The 19,357-nt window shown below is 38.0% G+C and overlaps 2 protein-coding genes across 5 annotated transcripts; both read left to right on the top strand.

Annotated features, from left to right (window-relative positions):
- Positions 1–2,885: 2,885 nt before the first annotated feature.
- Positions 2,886–11,147, top strand: LOC112295437 (protein ENHANCED DISEASE RESISTANCE 2). 4 transcript variants are annotated; one of them, XM_024547037.3, is made up of 22 exons: positions 2,886–3,323; positions 4,098–4,172; positions 4,619–4,678; positions 4,920–4,985; positions 5,144–5,217; positions 5,454–5,560; positions 5,751–5,855; positions 6,046–6,092; positions 6,251–6,339; positions 6,559–6,648; positions 6,924–6,988; positions 7,276–7,341; positions 7,540–7,707; positions 8,030–8,253; positions 8,370–8,445; positions 8,720–8,859; positions 9,075–9,176; positions 9,373–9,420; positions 9,583–9,726; positions 9,937–10,032; positions 10,238–10,339; positions 10,622–11,147. In XM_024547037.3, the coding sequence occupies exons 1-22, from the start codon at positions 3,195–3,197 to the stop codon at positions 10,715–10,717; spliced, it is 2,169 nt and encodes a 722-aa protein (XP_024402805.1). In that variant the 5' UTR covers positions 2,886–3,194; the 3' UTR covers positions 10,718–11,147. The 4 variants fall into 4 exon arrangements, with proteins under 4 accessions (XP_024402805.1, XP_024402804.1, XP_090100285.1 ...); XM_024547036.3 differs by having other exon boundaries at positions 2,981–3,323; positions 8,367–8,445; XM_090244159.1 differs by lacking the exon at positions 10,238–10,339 and having other exon boundaries at positions 2,990–3,323.
- A 2,661-nt stretch (positions 11,148–13,808) lies between these two features.
- Positions 13,809–19,069, top strand: LOC112295585 (V-type proton ATPase subunit B3). Its single transcript, XM_024547357.3, has 14 exons — positions 13,809–13,915; positions 14,990–15,075; positions 15,336–15,391; positions 15,500–15,598; positions 15,749–15,808; positions 16,067–16,178; positions 16,279–16,619; positions 16,834–16,971; positions 17,164–17,314; positions 17,480–17,562; positions 17,809–17,856; positions 18,092–18,145; positions 18,393–18,476; positions 18,627–19,069. Exons 2-14 carry the CDS (start codon positions 15,024–15,026, stop codon positions 18,810–18,812), a joined length of 1,464 nt encoding a protein of 487 aa, XP_024403125.1. The 5' UTR covers positions 13,809–13,915; positions 14,990–15,023; the 3' UTR covers positions 18,813–19,069.
- The last annotated feature ends 288 nt before the right edge of the window (positions 19,070–19,357 follow it).

Genomic DNA, 19,357 nt, shown 5'->3' with positions numbered 1-19,357 from the left:
TATTTCTAGCTTTTAAATTCTGACAGTCAAAAAAATTTGTCGTTATCGATCTGTGGGAAGGAGCAGCTTCACATTCCAACATGTTCGTTGCCATTTTTGAGAAAGTATGTATTCTATTATAAATATCTAAAAGATTATCCAAACATCTTGGGGAAAATGCAACCGCATGCTGCCCACACCTGCCGCTAGTGGTACTAGCTTCTGTTGTACTTTTTCAAGTGCTGGACTAGGAAGATAACCAAACCTTTCAGAAACAAAGTACAATACCTATGACGTACCTGCCAGTCATACAAGTTGTGCTCTGCGAATGATTTCGTCCGGCTGTAATTCCTTGGGAATCCCATGGATTATTCTCATATAAGTGTAGTCTCAAAGAGTGTTTTGCCAACTATGATTCATCACCCAGAATCACACCTATTTACAGCGAATATGGATACTTCCATAAATTCAACGTTATGTCATCTGTGACTACTTCCATAAGATTGAATCATTTCGGCCTTAAAATCCGGCACCAATTACGTAAGGTGGGGATTCCTAAGGACCGTGAAAGTCTAATGAAGGGAGAAGTGATGTGATGGTTAACAAGGCTCCACAAATAGTGTGAAGACTGTCTTTTAATGAACCAGAGACAAGTGTTTTTTGTCATCATCACATCACTTCTCCCTTCATTGTGAGTCGCGAGGCGCCCGGCCAGATATGTGAATCCCTAGGACTTCAAATCAACATATATTCACAAAAGCAGATACCCCTGTGAGTTGGTTCAAGAAATATCCTCCCTGTACATTCCAAAAATAGTTTGTACAAGGAAACGAGTTTAAAGATCGAGCAGAGTAACTGGATCGAATAATTAGTACATGGCATGCTACACACTGGCAGAAAATAATTTCTAAACGAAGCTATGCAAGCAACTTACGAGCAAGAGACAAGCACCGCCCGTGCTCGAGCATCATTGGTTTTTTATTTACATTTTTATTTGTAATAAATTTGGGGTGGAGTTAATTTCCACGATTCCGAGCAGAGGCGTTTGGAGCCCATAATAGTGAAGAGGATTGTGAGACAAAGCAGGGTGCAGACTCTGGTAGGTATTTGCAATCGATAGCATCATAAAACACATCCTCCTTTTCAAGTTCACCCCTGAGAAACAAGCCACACCTATCCAGAACTACGCGGCATTTCCCAACACATCCGCGGAGGGCTTCAAATCGTACGCAAGGCCTCTGTCCACCTGTCCTCTGTACCCATTTCTCCCTCTAGATCTGACCTCCAAGGAAAATACAGTGGTGGCTAAGTGCTGCGAAAATTCGCTGGTCCATTGCATTTCATTCATCATTTTTTGGGGGGATTCTGCTGTTTTGCTCAATTAACATGGACAAAAGACCTCTATCGCATTCTTCAGATCAGTTTAAGAAACAACGAACTGTATAGAATTGGACATGTCTTCTGAAACCTGACAGTTTCCATGGAACAATTGGAAACTACCAAATCATTCGACCGAGTCCCAAGTCGTAGCAAAGTGCTAGAGCAGAGCGCATTCATTCTTCTCCTTCTTACATCTCCCGTGACTTCAACTACCCGTGTTAGTAATTGATACAAAATGGGGACAATGATACAATAGTTGTAAACATACAATAGTTGTAAACATATCATAGGGACAATGATACAATAGTTGTCAAAATTGTTAAAGTTTCAAATTGTTTGAAATCAATCTTTGTTAAAACAAATGGTCTACATTGGTTCATTTGTGTCCATTGAGTAATTTTTTTAAATATAATTTATTGGTAAGCAACTAACAAAGATTAGGATTTGAAGTTGCCTTAGATAGAAATGGCTTATTGGTTTGGTTTAAAAACATTTCTTGTACCTTTTAGTCTTTATTTGCTATTGTATGGCAAAGAACCCTTGTCACCATTAATGGTGACGAATGTGTTGGATCCAATTATTGACTATGATGATTCAAGAGTTTTGGCTCAAGTATTACATGATTAAGTTTAATATTTTTAGGATGCCACACCAATGGCTATAGAAAAACTTGGCAATGATGCAAAACAAAGATGCCTTGAAGTATGCACAAATTAGAAGTGGGGATTACACACTTCAACTTTGATTTATTTATCTTTTTCTTTTGTTGTCTTTTCTTTAGTGATTGCAAGAAATTTGGACAATAAAATCATTACCACAATCAATTCTAAGATTTTGACTAATTGCAAAAAATTCTTTAAACCTCATTTTTTTAATCTTCAATATTTTTATTTTTGTTATTTGTCATGCACATTAGATGCATCCTTCCTTACTATATTAACATACTTAAGAACTTGAAAGCACTGATTTATTACAAAACATTTAAAACATAAGTAGAACTTAAAACTATGTCTTATTCTGTGTATTTTAAAAGAAAACATATTGATACTTACAGAAAGAGTTAACACAGAATATAGAATTCTAACTTTTCCAGTTACTTTTTTATGTACATAAAATAAATAAACAAATTTTAGATTGAAAAAGCAATAAGGATAACAAACCAAAGACGATAGTAGATGATTCTCTCTGAGAAGATTGAGAAAGCTACGTGCAACTTGACAATTATGATTTTTGTTATTTAAAAAATTATTTTACACTATTATTATGTCCTTTTCCTCACAGGCATGGATTTTAAACAAGTGCCAATGTTGTCCCCTTCGTAGACTGATCTGACCATCTCATTAAGATCTTCTTACTGACAGATAAGCCTCGACTGTTCCATCCTGATTCTGGGCAATAATTCGGGCCTCTCCAGGTTCACGGAGCTGTAGTCGAGCTGTTCCAACATTCTGGTGGGGATTCCAATCCTGCACCAAAACGAAGTGATAAATCGCGCGTCCCGTCGCGTGGTACATGGAGGCAAGCTCCAACAACTGCATGACGAAAGCGAGTTCACGGATGTAACCGTGCGTAGGATTGCTGTACCTCGACTTCTACGCCGCCCTAACTAGTGTCTCGGAATTCTGCGCGGAGCAGTATTGGACTCGTTTTTGTGCATACTTCAGAGCTTGCCGTCCCAGTGAAGCTCCCCACCCCCCGAGGAGCCCGATGGATCGACCTCCATTTTAAGTATATTTCTGTCATGGATTTAGCTAGGTATTTGGTAGCTGGAAGCGAGAGTGTTAAGTGATCGGCAGCGGAGCACAGATGAAGGTGGCGAATCCGGTTGAGGAGTCATGGCGAGTACAATTGAGGGCTATTTGTACAGTTTCGGTCCGAGTCGACAAGGAGGAGTCTACTGCATTCAGACATTCTGCGTCTTGTCAGGCCGCCACTTCTCACAGTGTCGGCACAAAGGAGATCTGGTGCGTTGCCTTCTCTATCGGTGTGCTTTGGTTTGATCGGATCACTAATTGTCCAAGAGTTTTAGAGCTGCTGTGCGTAGTTCCTCTGGTGTGGGTCGGGATCTGCAAGGCCGTGAGGAAGAAGAGCAGCTGGTCGTAGGAATACAATAACTTATCTCATTGGAATGTTAATAATCCTTCAAAATGGTTCAAATTACTGTGGAAGGCTCAGAGTTGTCCAATTCTTCAAATCCCAACATTGCATCGGGCAATTTCAGAGTCTAAATTCAATCACAGCATGGTATCCTGTAATGATCAAACTTCCTCTAACTATTGACGGAGAAATATTATTACATCGGTTGATTTTTTCAAATTATAATGCTCTCAATTGCAGACTCTTTGATTTTATTGCTGTGTGCATTGTTTTTTAAAGAGCTCGGCTTTTATGGATGGTGCATTTGAATGTGGATTTCTTCTCTAAAGAATAAGTGGAATGGATCGAACATGATTTTCCAACCTGGTATCCACTTTTTTCCGCTTTTACTTAGCAGTTTGTCAAATTCTGACCTATGAAACATATATTCTGAAGCTGTAAAGCATAGAGATGGAGGAAAAGGTAAAGTGGTGAGGAAGTCTTTTAATTCAGCTGAAAACGAAGTAAATTTTGACAACTCTAGTTCTTTAAAATTCTCTGACGATTAGAAACGAACTCTTCTAACCTTTGGAGTACATTCTTTTCATCAGTCAGTGTCTAGTTATGTCGATCAAAGTGCTGCTGATGGTCATTATTATCAGGTCACACTACGATCCGGAATCCTCGACGTGGATCATCGTGTCGAAGACACAGGCAGACAGATTGTGAACGACAAGGTATATTTACATCATATTTTCATATGTGATTCTTAGAATCAGAAATTCTTGTGTGTGTTAGGTCTCAATCTCTCTTGTGATTGCAGGAACTCCGTCCATGTGCAGTGATTGTCAAATGTAGTGTTTTCATACGATTGAGTTTTTACAATAGTACTCTTTTCAATATAAGCGAACAGAAGACATTTCAGTATATTTAACCTGAACAGCGCGTGATAGTATATCTTTGCGTCATAAAGAAGTTTCCACAGTGCTCTCGTTGATAATATTCATGACTGTTCGTTGCAGCATGTATCAATGGAAGAACACAACTTCTGGAGTGCATGACAAATGCCAATAAGTTTGTATAGTGTGCAATTTATTGATTTGCTTTTTTTTTTTTTTTTTTTTTTTTTTTTTTTTTTGTGGTTTTCATAATGAAACAATGGAATTATCTGCTTGTATCGCAGGTTTTGTACACACTACGCCTATACAATGTGACTGTGACTGATGCCAAGAAGGAGGTTCTTGTAAGTCTGGAAATAGCGAGCACACTATCTTTTGTTGATACCTTGGCATGCTAGTGATACGCCTCTGCAGAATTTTCTCTAGTGGCAATGACAGGAATCCGTCAACTAATTTGAGGGAAAGCTGGAAAGAAATGTGTAGGTATTACATGGAAAGCTGCTGTATACTTTCAATGTAATTAACCCAAAACGTTGTTGAGCGTGTTAGTGCGCCTCGCTGATTATTAACAACTTTGGTCACTAGGTTGGAGCTCTGAATAGTGAGGAAATTGCAGAGTGGCTGAAGGCTTTTACTTCCTCTCTTGGACGGGTTAGTCGAAGCCTCACCAATTAGTAGTCAGATATTTTTTTTATACCTTTCTCATATTCACATCTCGTTTGTTTTATTTTTGTTTTTTTGTTTTGTTATTATTTTACTGTTCTTATTAATGTTGGCCGATTTACTCTAATTGGTTTGGAAATGTTCAGCCATTTGAATTTGTCCCGGCTGAGCCATGTCCTTCCACTATCAGCCCTGCATACGCTCATCTTGGCGAGCAATTGTAAGAGTCAATACTCGTCAGTATTTTAAGTTGATAAACTTTAAAATAATCGCTAATATGTTTGCATTAGTAAACATGTTGAATCTTAGATCTGTCGTTGACAACGTTATCGTCTCGCGCTAACCGGAAGCAATGGTAAAAAGTTACAAGTTCTTACACGTTGATGTCCTTCGCCTTTTGCTCATTTTGATTCACGAAACTCATTTATGCAATGTGCTGGAATGCTATGCATGAAGTGTGGGCGATACAAGTCCAGCAGCGTCACCAAGGCTGGAACCCGAGTCACCCATGTTTCATTGGCAGAGAGAGAAATCTTACGCCAGCTTGACTACCATTGGCCATGGTCAATTTATCTCTTTGTGTTAAAGGAGCTAAATAGGTTTTCTATTTTAGACGTATTGGCTGTACACAACATCTTTTTTAGTTTGGATTGATGTAATGAAAAACGAATAGATAATTCATTGTGCAACTGGTTTTTCCTATGTTATCGCTAAAAGAGAATGAGCTCACGACTCGTGTATTGGCTTGGGCAGAATCGCCAACTCTAGCAAAGAGCTCCAGTTCTCAAAGATTTACAGATCTCCAATCAACAGATGGTGGGCAGGCGTCAAAATGGAAGTTAGTGCGCTGTGAAAATGGTACTCCTTGTTTCATTTCAGTGTATGGATAACACTTGCAAGATTACAAACATGGCCCTGGTCGAGCTGATTTCTGGATTGGTCAGTAATTTCACAGGGTTGACTGAGGTGAGCAAGTCTACAAAAATCGTTCATTACTTATGGGAATTTTTCAAACTGAAGCAATGATGGGTTTGTATCTTACGTGCAGGATTGAGATTCTTTAAGGAAGCTTCGAGCTTTCCTTTTGTATACAAGGTATTCTAGCTTTCAGGCCATGACTCATATGTCTGCCTTCTTTATTAGCGCTGTATTGTGTCTGTAAAATTCAATTTAACTGAATTCGATTTCCAAGGGTACTTGTGCCGTGGAATATGTTAGAACCTTGATGCAAATTTTGCTGTGAATGACTGCAGTTACCAGTTATGAAAGCAGTCGGAGTGGTGAATGCTCCTGCTGATCAGATATTTAATCTTATTATGGACTATGGACCGGAACGTCAGCAGTAAGTTTTGGTAACTCAAAACTCAACAATGCTATATCTGCATTTTATCTATTTTAATTTATTATTTTTACAGCAAATTTCTATGATAGTTCGCTATCCTCAATTTCGAATAGCATCATTTCGGATGCAGGCGTCACTCTGATAATGCTGGTTGAACCCTACGCGAAAGGCATTAGAGCTCAAAGTGGTTAACTCATTCTCACTTGCTATGCATTCCAGATGGGATCACACTCTTGAATGCGCATCTGTAATTGAAGTTATTGATGGTCACTCAGATGTTGTGTACATTAGACTTCGGCAAGATTGGGGGTAAGTTAATGATCTGTTGTCAAAAAGTTTATGAGTGCACAAATGCTCTCCTTCAAGATTGTATTCCAATCATTTTATGTTGTGGAATGCAGAGTGCTTCTTGTGTTTTTTTCCTTTTCTTTTTGGATGTAAGGCGTTTTATAAAATATCATCGATATCAATTAAATTTGGTTTTCTTGTTTGAATACGTGGTCTGCTCTTCCTTCAGTGCTTTCTTCTCTTATTCTTTGAACTTCTTATTAGTCCTTTTCTAAATTGAAACATATGAATGCCAGGTTTTCACGACAAAGAGATCTCTGCCTATCCCGTTATTGGAAACGAGAGGAGAGTGGTGCTTATTGTGAGTGGTCAATTTCATGCATTTCTCTTTTCAGTTCAACATGATTGTGAACATGTATTGTCTACATTAACGAAAACTATGGACGTTACGAAGGCATTGTTATGGATAAACTGAAACTTTTCAAGTTATCTTTTGCGGAATGCGCTTGGTGAGGTTGCTAATATCACTTTATGATATTGTGAATCGTTTCCTATAGCAGCATTCAGTATATTTGACTGAAAAGTAGGATGTTCGCAATGGTCGTTTAATACAATTGTGCTGCACTCTGATTCAATGGTTGATGCCAGCCGTCTTTTACAGGTCGATACTTAAACATCCCCTTCAAGCTGGACTTGTTCGAGCCTATATCCATAGTGAGTAGCAATCGATGTCATTCTTTGAGCTCTCTTAAAACTTAATGCATTGACTTGGGAGGTTGAATGTGTTCTATCAATTATTCGGAGTCTTGTGGTTGCCTGACAAAGCGAAATATGCGCATGTATTTTGAGATTATTTGGCTGCCCTTTGTCGAGGTGGTGTTGACAGTGTACGTGGCATGCCCACTGAATTAGGTGGTGGCTACGTTGTTACACCATTGAAAACTACTGGCGGTGGAAAGCCGCGTACATTGGTGGAGTCTGTTTTGGAAATGGATGCAGCAGGTTGGTCTTCGTTGTTAGGCGCCGGGTTTTCTAGCTACCCTGCTCAGCTTAGAGATTCCCTTCTGCGGGTTGTCGCAGGTATACCTCACAATCGTTCATGTATACTTCTTTCAAATGGCAACGTCTGAAAGATTTTTTTTTAATCTTTCGATGTACTTCTCACATATCCGATCATCTTCTCTGCATCTCACAAAATTATCTAATGAGAGAAATTGGGTTTTTTCGTTGTAAGTAAGTCATATCCAACACAAGTTGTTGCCTTTGATGGCAATTTTGCGCTATTGAAACTTTATTGCTTCGATATTCCAGCCGTCTGTAAGTTTGTACCGGTGGACTGGCTTCAGCGAACTTGTGTATATTTATTTACGTTGCACTTTCCATCTGCTCTATACTTTGGCAGGCCTACGAGAACATGTTGCTGCACAAAGATTCAATTCTTGTGTCACGATCATCAAGCGACATATTTTAGAAGAGTACCCAGAAGTGTACCCAGAAGATTCTTTGCAAGCAGCCAATCTTGATTTTTCAGAAGCTGCTGTCAGCAACGTTCCTTTTCTTAGCACAAGTGACGACATTGAAGAGTTTTTTGATGCCACAATGGATCAGTTTTCGGATAGCTCCGAGGTTTGACCTTTGCTCTTTATGGATTTGAAGATAATTGGATAGCTTATTTGTTTCAACCATCTTGATGTGTTTTAAGAGTCGTCTCTTTCCTCAGTTCCAACTTTTTGATTCAGCAGAGTGCGCATAGCGTGTCTGAGCCAACCCTGCCTATTGTTGAACATCACAAGCCGCTCAGGATCAAAGTTCGATCAGGTACTGTAACTTTTTCAATTTATGGCAGTTTGATAGTATCTTGAAATATGAGAGGTGTGACAGGTGCTCCCTGTAACAAAATTCGTGTTGAATAGTGGAGACTATATTTTTTTCCTGGAACCAGTCTTTCTGGGTTCATAGAAGAGTACCAGAACCAATATGGTTCACACAGTTGATACTCATTTAGGTAATGCAGGGATGAGTGCAATTACAATTTATGGTCACCTACCTACAATCATGAGTGTTAATTAAACTAATGAGGTGGTGATTGCAGACCGTGGGATATATGACTTGTCGAAATTCAGAGGGAATGTAGTTAGAGGACCTCTGCAAGGTGGTAAACATTCATTTTCGGAGCCTGATAGCAGTGTCTTCCTTCTTCAGGGTATTAATTCCCTTTCAACTGGATCAAGAGTGAGCACTTCTCCTTTCTGTACAATGTTTGGATAAGGTGGCTGACCGAGTTCTTGAATTTCTGTATGTCATTTTCCGAACCACAAGTACATTTAGTCTTGTTGAATGAGCCTTAGGTGACAGATCGTGTACTTTATTACATATTCCAGCTAGATGAAAGACTTGCACCTATCACTTGATGAAGACGATTTGACCATGTTTTATTTGGTGAGCAGGTTCCTGCAGGTCAGCCCTTTTGCAAATTGATAGGGATGGATTGGTTCAAGTCTAAAGACAGAATAGATCATGTAGCAGGAAGATCTCGAAGCCTTGTTCAGGTTCGCCTCATTTGTTTGAAATTATAAGTAAGCCAGGCTACGCACATGACTAGGAATTGTGTAGCGCTTTTTACCATTACCATGTCGAGTTCTTCAGATAAGATTAAGAGCATAGTGAGACGGATGAATTTTGTGTAATTAGTTTGTATAATCCAAGCTGATGCTACTGCCTATTGGGCGATTGTTCATTATACAGAGGGCGTGCTCAAAGGAAGGCCTTTTTTTCTTTGTCGTCAATTTGCAGGTACAATAATCTTCATACTCAGTTTGTAACTTGAAATGACGTCCAAAGGGATCAGTTTCGTGGGTGTTCTATTGGCTACTTAATGTGTTTCAAATAATAATTGATACTTGTAACATCATTTTCTTATCAAAAATCGAATACTACCATGGAATATGTGTATAGATTCCCTACACTTCACATTATAGCTGGGTCTTCTACTTCGTGACTGAGGAAGAGATTGTCGAAGGCTCCCTTCTTCATAGATTTATATCTGGAGATGATACCTTTCGAAACAGCAGGCTCTCCCTCATACCGGCTATCCCTGAGGTACATGTGCAGTTTTGATATGATGTCATTATATCTATAACGCTAGGTGTGGGAAATGGAGTGATTACGATTTGTGTGTAACTCTCCAAATGAATCTTCTTCATATAAACCGCATTCTTTTAACAATATATAATTTGCAATAAGACGAGTATTTTGTGTGTGTTTAGTTTCGACCGTCGAAGATCACGACTTACGCTTTGTGAATGACAGGGTTCTTGGATAGTAAGACAAGCCGTTGGAACAAAGTCTGTTCCCTTGGGTCAGATTGTGGAAGTCAAGTATCATGTTGGATTTAACTATATGGAGGTACAGTGCTGAACCTTTAAAGGATTGCACAGCACAATATCCTACTTAGTGAATGACACTTCGATCTTGTTATTTTGTGTTAAAGTATAAATCCGGTGGGTACTCGCATAAAAATTACTATACATATATATATATATATATATATATATATATATACATATATCCGTCTGTTGCTTACCTTCGTGCGACTTGGTGGTATCCACAGATAGACCTAAATCTTGGATCCTCAGGGGTGGTCCGAGGAGTTCTGAGCTTAGTTTTTGGTTATATATCTGCCCTCGTCGTAGACATGGCCTTTTTCATTAGGGTACTTGTGTTCCTGCCACCATCTTTCACCACACTTTCATTATGCATTCCCCTGGCAATTATTTTAGACTGTTGTAGATTTATTGTTGCTAAGAAATATTGGATGTTCTCTGGGCTTCTGGCCCTTGATTTGTTATTACCTGTGCAGAGCTATGCATCGCATTGTCAGTTCAATCACTGCTCCACATTTCTTATTATAATCTATACACGACAAGTATCAGCCCATGGCACATCTTTGATGCACTAAACCCCAGTCTAAAGTTTATGTTTGATGAGTTTTCAGGGAGAAACCGCAGATGAATTACCAGAGCGGCTTATCGGTGTTGGACGCTGCTCTCACATTCAACTGGACAAGGCCGTAGATCTTTCTGCAACCTAGGGGTCTGTACGATTGTGCTTGGCATTATTCGTGGACTTATGTTGGTGACCATGAAAACGTCATCCCATCCTAGAGCTCAGCATACACAAGTATGTATGGTTTGTAAATCAATTCGAGCTCATCGACTTGACTCGTACTTGAAGTAACTTACGTAGCGATCACGCTCCACATCTACTGCAGATCCAGCCAGTTTGCCAGCTGAAGCGAACTGCAACCGTTATTGTTGGAAATTAGAGGTTTTGTGAAATTCATCCTGACTTAACAGTAATTTGCCACACGAATTTGTGCATTTCGGACATGGGGCAGTCACGAAGTAGCATCCTCAAGTTCTGATTCATTGCATGCGTGTTTGTAGTCGCTGAAATTTTTGACGAGTGATTTTATTTCATTGTAATATAGCACTGTTGATCCTGGGTCTCCCTTGCTATGACTCCTATCTCACTTGCACTTGCAATTTGAGCTCTTTGTGGCTTTGTGACTTGCACTTTGTTGATTTTCAGGCAAGTGATAATTTCTGCACAACAACCATCTCTATATAAATCTCTACATAAAACACATAATTTAATGACAGCACACTATTTGTTTTCCTATGGTTAAATCTTAGAAGTAGTTCCTTGAATGAATTTAACTAATTTTTTGCATATTTTCTATGACAATAGAACAAGTTCAACTGGTTGTACATTAAGTTTTAAGTTTATAGAGTTCTAAGTTTACAGTAATGATTTTGTTGTGTAGGTTATGCTTTATGATTTTCATTGTATTGTCAAAATTTGAGAAGTAATGAGAACATTTGAACATCAGACTAATTCCACAAAATTAAAGATACAATTATAGATTAATATACAGATTCGAAATGTAAATCATAATCATAATATTAGTAAATAATATTCCTTATAAAGTAAAATAATGAAATCGAAATGAGGAAACTGTAAATGAACATTAGAATCCTAATCAATCATATTCGGAACAAAGTGTTATAAAACGTAATATTATTTATCAAATGTTTTTGTCAATTCTAATATACATTTCATACTGTTTCTGTTCTTACTAATAGTTTTCAAGATAATCATTGCCAATCACTCAAATAAAAATTCATCAATACAATATCCAGGCAACAATCTATGAGCATCAGTGTAGACGTGTAGGGAACCATGCACAACACAAAAGTGTGAATATCAGCAATAGAAGTGGCGTTCATGCAATTCCATAAAATAGAGAAAACATGCGCTCCTAAGAAGAGCGTTATAAATATAATTGTAATACAATATATATATATATATATATATATATAAATAATTGCATATTGTTATATATTTTTATTATTGAAAATAACAAAAAAGTTTAAAATAAAACTAAAAAATCATGTCAAATAATTTTGAATAAAATATAAAGTTGACTTATATCATTTGTTGCAAAATCCAAGAATTATAATAGAAAATATCAATTATTTGGAAAAAAAAATCAAGAATTAATAGACTTTAAATATTATTGAATTGAATGTTAAAACCTTTGAAGAGACTTGAGCCTTTGATATATTTCCATATCATCCATACCAATGATATAATAGATTCTTATCTTTCATTAATGAAACTTTGATATTAATTCTACTTTGATATATTTCCATATCATCCATACCAATGATATAATAGATTCTTATCTTTCATTAATGAAACTTTGATATTAATTCTACTTTGATATATTTCCATATCATCCATACCAATGATATAATAGATTCTTATCTTTCATTAATGAAACTTTGATATTAATTCTTCTTGAATGATAATACAAGTTAATAAATGCTATTACTTGTTTATTTCATTTTTTAGATAATATTTTTAATTTTCCAATGACCATTTTACTTGGATTAAATTATAATCACATAAAGTTTGTAAGACTTTATATAATTTATTTATTTTACTTAAATTATGATTAAAATTTTATTATAACTAAAACTTATCTATTCAAACTATCAATAAATTATTTTGATTGGATATTTATTGTTTGGCATCTTATTGTCAAAATATAATGACTTACTATTGTTGAAATAGACAATTTATTTTGCAAATAATATAATTTGATGAATAAATTTCACATGGCTCTTTTTCTCATTGATCTCCTTAGATTATTTATATTCCATTAAATATAAAAAATATATACACTATATTATTAATTTAAACAAGAAAAATTATTAATACCATATTATTAATTTTAAAAAATTATGTTTTTATTTTTTTGAAGAATGGAAAATTTATATTGTCGTAGTTTTGTGATATCTATCTATCTTTCTATCTAGTTAGATATACTTTCTAAAAACTTTAAAAGTCTTATTTACATGTGATTTTGCTCAATATCATGTATTCAATCAACAAAATATAAATAAGTGTTTTTTTTTTTTTTTTTTTTTTTTTTTCTTGTCTAGGTATTTGTAGAGGACATGATAGTTAACATCTTGTATCATTTTTCAAAAACTTAAACTGGTTTGAATGCAAAAGAAAATAATTTAACTTCGGCCAAATAATTATAACATAAAATTATAGTATATCTAATTTGAATTGTTTTGTAGAATTTTACAGATAATAATATTATTTTTTAAGATGTGAGAAGTAATCTTTAACACTTAAAAGATGTTTGGAGTGGACTTATTGTTCAATCAATTTCTACCCAGCCATTCAAACATCGAGTTGCAGAAAAATACATAGGTTTGGTCCATTTAAGAAAAAAACATTTTTTTGTCAGTATCTTCTGTATAAAAAAACGTTGATAGGACTATGCACACACACATGTTTAGTTAGTAAATAAACAATGTATAGCTTATGAATATTCCTAAGAACAATTAAGTGAGACTTGATTAACAAACTTCGAGACTCTCTCAAAATGAAAAATCGGGTTTATTTGTTTGTTTACTTAATTTTTAAAGAATCCCAGATCAAGGAACATTAAGTGGTGGCGGTTTGTTTTTAGACCAAGCGAGAAGGTCCACCGGCCTGGCCGGTGGACCACGCCGCCTGTTAGACGGTCACCGGTGACCGCGTCACGGAGCGAGGCAGAGTGAGCTCTGATGCCTTGGAACAGAGCGCGACATACTACTCATTCCGCTGCCTGGATCCAACGCAGTCCCATTTTGCTTCGATCGCCGTTGCCAGATCTTGGCTCCGGACCACCTGCCGAGTTCGCTGCCCTCCTCTTCTACATTTCGAGGTAAAGATTGTATCATTTGGTGCATTCTCGCGGTCGTTACAGTCGTTTTTTTGGCCTCTATTTCTAGTGCTCTGTTTCTGTTTTGCGAAGGGTCGGGCTTAGTTCCTGCTGAGCCTCGCGGAAAAAGCGCGCGTTGAGCATTTGATACGTCTCTAGACGTAATCGGTTGGAGTTTTGGTGCGCTTGACGATCGGCTTTTTATGTTGGTTTGGATTGTTGTGCGGTTTTGGGGCATTCGTGGATCAGTGACGGGGAATCGTGATGATGTGTAGATTGCTATGAATTCGGAAGGTTGGGATGGGTTGTTTTTGTTTGAAGGAGGGCAATGAATTACAATGGCGGATTGCGATTGGTTTTTGTCAGAATTGCCATTGCGATTGTTGGATTAGGTCTTGCTGCGCTTTTCTAGAATCTACCGCGAGATTGTTCGGAATATCGCCACTGTAGGGTTCAGAAATTTCTAATCGTGGTGCCATTTACGTAGCTCAATGCTTTGGTTGTGGTATGGTCTACCATCAGTTTGTGTTTCAGAAGCAGGGGCCTTGAGACTTTCACGATATTTGTTCAAGGAATGTGAAGGGGAAGCGATCTGCATTTTTTTATTGAAGAGATGTTGTGAGAGGGTTAATTGTTGTGTGGTGTAGGTGTTGTGTTAGGAAATGTGTTTCTAAGTTTATGTCAATTTGTTCTGGTAAGGTCATGTGTCTCGCCAGAGTGGGGTCTGCATTGAATGTCAGATACTAGAGGGTCGCGGTTGTACGAGAGATAAGGAATTTATTCCGCATGTTGTAGGGTTCCGGAGTCGGACCGAGCTGCAGTTGGAATTAGGGTATTGAGGGAGTGAGTTGTCTCTATGATTGGAAACCCTTTCTCAATCTCCCGCAGCTTAAGAACACTTTCATTTTCATATTCACCTTCTATTGTTCGGTCATTTACTGTTGATCATTCGAGAACTTTCTGTTGTGAATGCTGGACTTTCATTGAAAGATCTTGTGCAGTTTCTGAATTTGGGTTGTGCTTGATAGCTATTCAGTGGTAGAATCTTTGTTCATCTTTCTAGTTTTTCTTTGGCAGCTTCCATTGCGGGAGCTCTTGAGCGCAGGTCAAAATGGTTGCTAACGGTCAAGCTGCTGGAGGTTACGAGTGCCAGCCTCTACTTGGTACGCCCAATTGAAACTTTCTCTGGTTCCGCCTTCTTTTCTTCATTCGACGTTTCTTTTCATTCGAATTAAGAGAATGTCCTTACGTACCTAGTACGTGAGGTTTGTCTGTGAAACCCCTGTTCTGTTCATAAACGTATGCTTTGAATATATCTTTGGTATTTTCTTTGTAGTATTGTGTGTTGGAGCTTCTTGCAGTTGTATGGTAATATACCCTGATAAGTTGATAAGCTCCTAATGGTATTCACAATTTCGTGCAGAGTATCGAACTGTGTCTGGTGTAGCCGGTCCACTTGTCATCCTTGAGAAAGTCAAGGTTATATTTTTCACCTAAGAATCCGTGTATTGTTGTCTCTTGTACTGTTTGAATCTGTTTTTTTCGTTTCGGTTGTAATTGCAACAGCTCTGTCTTTGTACATGACAGGGTCCCAAGTACCAGGAGATTGTGAATCTCCGTTTGGGTGATGGCACACGTCGAAGGGGTCAGGTCCTGGAAGTGGATGGTGATCGAGCGGTTGTCCAGGTTTGTATCGGTTTCTTAGTCTCGAAAATTGTAGCCATCGCAAAACTTTAGCTCTCCCTCTGTCTAGGTCAGACTGCTATCTGATTAGATTGTGACAATGTTTATTTTCGTATGAGTGTTTAGACTGACTCATATTTGATTGCCTTCCAGGTCTTTGAGGGAACTTCTGGAATCGATAACAAGCACACCACCATTGAATTCACTGGAGAGGTAATTTGATTTCTTAGTATACTTTCGTGAGTTCTTTATTTACTTAACGTGAATGCATCTGGCCTCGACGGACCCTACCCTCTAGTTTGCAAACTACTTTGCATTACTTACTACGTCTCCGCAAATTGCTATTGCAAGTTCGATGTTCTTTGTCAGCGTTCCTGCCCGAATTGTTTTCTGTTTTACCTTAAGTAATGTTGTTCGTCTTCAGTTTTTGATTTGATTAATGATTTAAATTTCTTCTCTTTCATGGTTTAGGTACTCAAAACACCGGTCTCATTGGACATGCTTGGACGTATCTTCAATGGTTCTGGGAAACCCATTGACAACGGCCCTCCCATTCTTGCAGAAGCCTACCTTGACATTTCAGGTGCGGTCTTTTGCTTGTCTTTTCCACTAACCTCAGCATCTTGGAATATTTTTTAAAGATTGAAGAGATTTGCTTATTAGTCAATTTGACATGACCTCAGGTGCTTCGATCAATCCAAGTGAACGGACGTATCCTGAGGAGATGATTCAGACAGGAATATCTACGATTGATGTCATGAACTCCATCGCTAGAGGACAAAAGATTCCTCTCTTTTCTGCTGCTGGTCTTCCTCACAACGAGATTGCCGCACAAATTTGTCGTCAAGCTGGTCTTGTCCAGCGGTTGGAGAAGGAGAAAAACCTCTTGGAGGATGAGCCCGGTGAAGACAACTTTTGTATCGTTTTCGCTGCTATGGGAGTTAACATGGAGACAGCTACTTTCTTCAAACGTGATTTCGAAGAAAATGGATCTATGGAGAGAGTGACACTTTTTCTCAACTTGGTATGTTTCAATCTTAATATTCCTGTATCCCTCTACCACAGCATTGGAGTACATACTCAACTTCGTCCTGGTTGTACTCTGGATGGAAGCGTGGAGTGTTTTAAAATTTTCTTGAAATCAATGTTCTTCCATTCCCTCTTTCTTTTTCCTCGAACAATTTCTGTGGTAAGTCTTATATTTAGAATTTAAGTTCGAATCTCTCTTGGGCTTGCAGGCTAATGATCCAACGATTGAACGGATTATCACTCCTCGAATCGCCCTTACTACTGCTGAATACTACGCTTATGAATGTGGGAAGCATGTCCTGGTCATCCTGACGGATATGAGTTCATATGCAGATGCGCTGCGTGAGGTACAAGTGTTTCTCTTAAAGACTTTTCGCTTGGACTCCTTTTTCAGAAGTTAGCTCCTGTGAAATTCTACATGCTACTCCGCAGTTGGTATCTGAAATAGTTTTTAAGCAAATTTGTAATCTATTCAGTTGGTTTTTAATTAAGACCTTCAGTGTGCTACAAATTTTTTCCACTCTCAATTCTTCAAATAGGTTTCTGCTGCTCGTGAAGAAGTGCCTGGGCGTCGTGGATATCCTGGTTACATGTATACTGATCTGGCCACCATTTATGAACGTGCTGGACGAATCGAAGGCCGTAAAGGATCTATTACTCAGATTCCTATTCTAACTATGCCGAATGATGGTCAGTTGCATCCTTCCTTTGTCATCAAGTTTCAGTATTTGCTTTCTTTGAAATGGGCATTTTACTTTGTTATATTATTTTTGCTCTTTCTTGACTGCGTGCAGTCTTCGACTGTGGACTTCTCCTTGTCTGTACTAAGCTTCACCTTTGTGGCATTTCGTGCAGATATTACCCACCCAATTCCTGATCTTACAGGATATATTACGGAAGGTCAAATTTATGTTGATCGGCAGTTACAAAACAGACAGGTATGTGCTCAATCCCTGAATTGGGTTTATCAGTGGTGTTATTTTGCTTTGTGATGTTGTGTTTTTTTGTATGTATTAATCGCTTTTTTTTAATGTTGATTTATTCTGACACGAACATTGTAGTAATGTAACGACAATTATGAAATCTCGTTTTATTATCAAGGAGAGAGAGAGAGAGAGAGAGAGAGAGAGAGAGAGAGATAGAGGGACTGTAGTTGATTTATTGTTATGGTGCTCGTGATACAGATCTACCCGCCTATTAATGTTCTGCCATCTCTGTCTCGACTGATGAAGGTGCGATCCTACATCTGCGTACAATATATTCTTCAAGTGGTAGAATGGATATTGTATCATGCTAGACGATATTTTGTGTGTATTTACTCTACTTGGATGCAATGCATTCAATGTTGTTAGATCTGATTATACTCACTGTAATACGACTTGAAGAGATATCATTTTTCTGGTGAGATGTGGGCTATTGCATTGATGTACCAGTATCGATGCTGACGAAGCCAGTTTGTATTTGCAGAGTGCTATTGGACAGGGAATGACTCGGAAAGATCACTCCGAAGTTTCTAACCAGGTACGCATACTTTTTGGTTAGAGTCGTGAGGTTATTGTCATTTGTGCAGTCAGGAATTGGCTTTTCAATCTCAAGGAAAAGCTCGTTTCGCTATTTTTTGATCTGATTACTCTCACTGTAATATGACATATGAGAGCGCTGAGAATACACATGAGAGCATCATTTGTGGCCATCAACTTCCCCATTTTTCTGATGAAGTCTGCTTGAGTCAAGACTTTGGGTTTAACATGGTGTCTACCCATTGCAGTTGTACGCAAACTATGCGATTGGAAAGGATGTACAAGCCATGAAGGCTGTGGTGGGAGAAGAAGCCTTGTCTTCAGAGGATCTGGTATCCATCTCATTCTATTTGCCCGTTACGCAGTGGACATCCTACAATGAAATCTCCATATGTTGATGGTTTTGAACATTATCTCTAGTACGTTATCTCTGGTCTGAAGCTTTTCACTCCCTAATGACACTCTCAACCGGCTCTATGCAGTTGTATTTGGAATTTCTTGACAAGTTCGAGCGGAAGTTTGTGGCTCAAGGCCCTTACGATACCCGTGACATTTTTCAGTCATTGGACCTTGCCTGGTCCTTACTTCGTATTTTCCCTAGGGAGCTTCTACGTCGTATTCCCGCGAAGACTCTAGACGAATTCTACAGCCGAAACTCAGACAACTGATTGCTACTAAGTGGATCTCTGATTTAGTTTAGGGTATGTTTCTCCTCACCAAGTATTCCTGTGTTCTCTTTGTAACATTGCGCTACTTAAGGGTTGCGAAATAGGTGAGTGTAATGTTCGCTGTCTTATAAACATGGTCCTTGGTTTTTGGATCTTTAGCAAAAACAGCTTGCTGTTCTGCAGCTGTTCGATTCTAATCCTATTGACTCCTCATGTAAGCAAAGGGCATTTAACTGGGTTGAGATGATGTTTGGTTACTGTCCAGAGTATGGGGAATTTCTCTCTTTGATTGCAGCGTTTTGTTGATACATTTTCTTTTGAAATTGTACGAGAAATGTCACATATCAGATCTTTTGACCCTCTCCATTAAAAGTATCTGCTTGCAAAACATCCACTATCACATCTATTTAATAAAGCAAATCATGGATTCTACCAAATCTTACTTGAACCTTCCACCAAAAAAATGAAAAGTATTAATCCATGTTGATTTCTATGGCCCACCCAACAATATGTTTTCAGAAGGTATACTCGACCGTTAACTCTTT

Source organism: Physcomitrium patens, chromosome 18, assembly GCF_059467195.1.
Source record: "Physcomitrium patens ecotype Gransden chromosome 18, ASM5946719v1, whole genome shotgun sequence".
NCBI classification, from domain to species: Eukaryota; Viridiplantae; Streptophyta; class Bryopsida; order Funariales; family Funariaceae; genus Physcomitrium; species Physcomitrium patens.
This window is presented reverse-complemented; position numbering and strand designations above follow the sequence as displayed.

Excerpts from the sequence above, each read along its gene's own strand:
- LOC112295585 (XM_024547357.3), top strand. The coding sequence starts at position 15,024 with ATGGTTGCTAACGGTCAAGCTGCTGGAGGTTACGAGTGCCAGCCTCTA. Across the intron at positions 16,620-16,833 it reads TGACACTTTTTCTCAACTTG|GCTAATGATCCAACGATTGA; the intron begins GTATGTTTCAAT and ends TTGGGCTTGCAG. Across the intron at positions 18,477-18,626 it reads CCTTGTCTTCAGAGGATCTG|TTGTATTTGGAATTTCTTGA; the intron begins GTATCCATCTCA and ends GGCTCTATGCAG.
- LOC112295437 (XM_024547036.3), top strand. The coding sequence starts at position 3,195 with ATGGCGAGTACAATTGAGGGCTATTTGTACAGTTTCGGTCCGAGTCGA. Across the intron at positions 4,986-5,143 it reads TTACTTCCTCTCTTGGACGG|CCATTTGAATTTGTCCCGGC; the intron begins GTTAGTCGAAGC and ends GGAAATGTTCAG. Across the intron at positions 9,727-9,936 it reads TCATACCGGCTATCCCTGAG|GGTTCTTGGATAGTAAGACA; the intron begins GTACATGTGCAG and ends TGTGAATGACAG.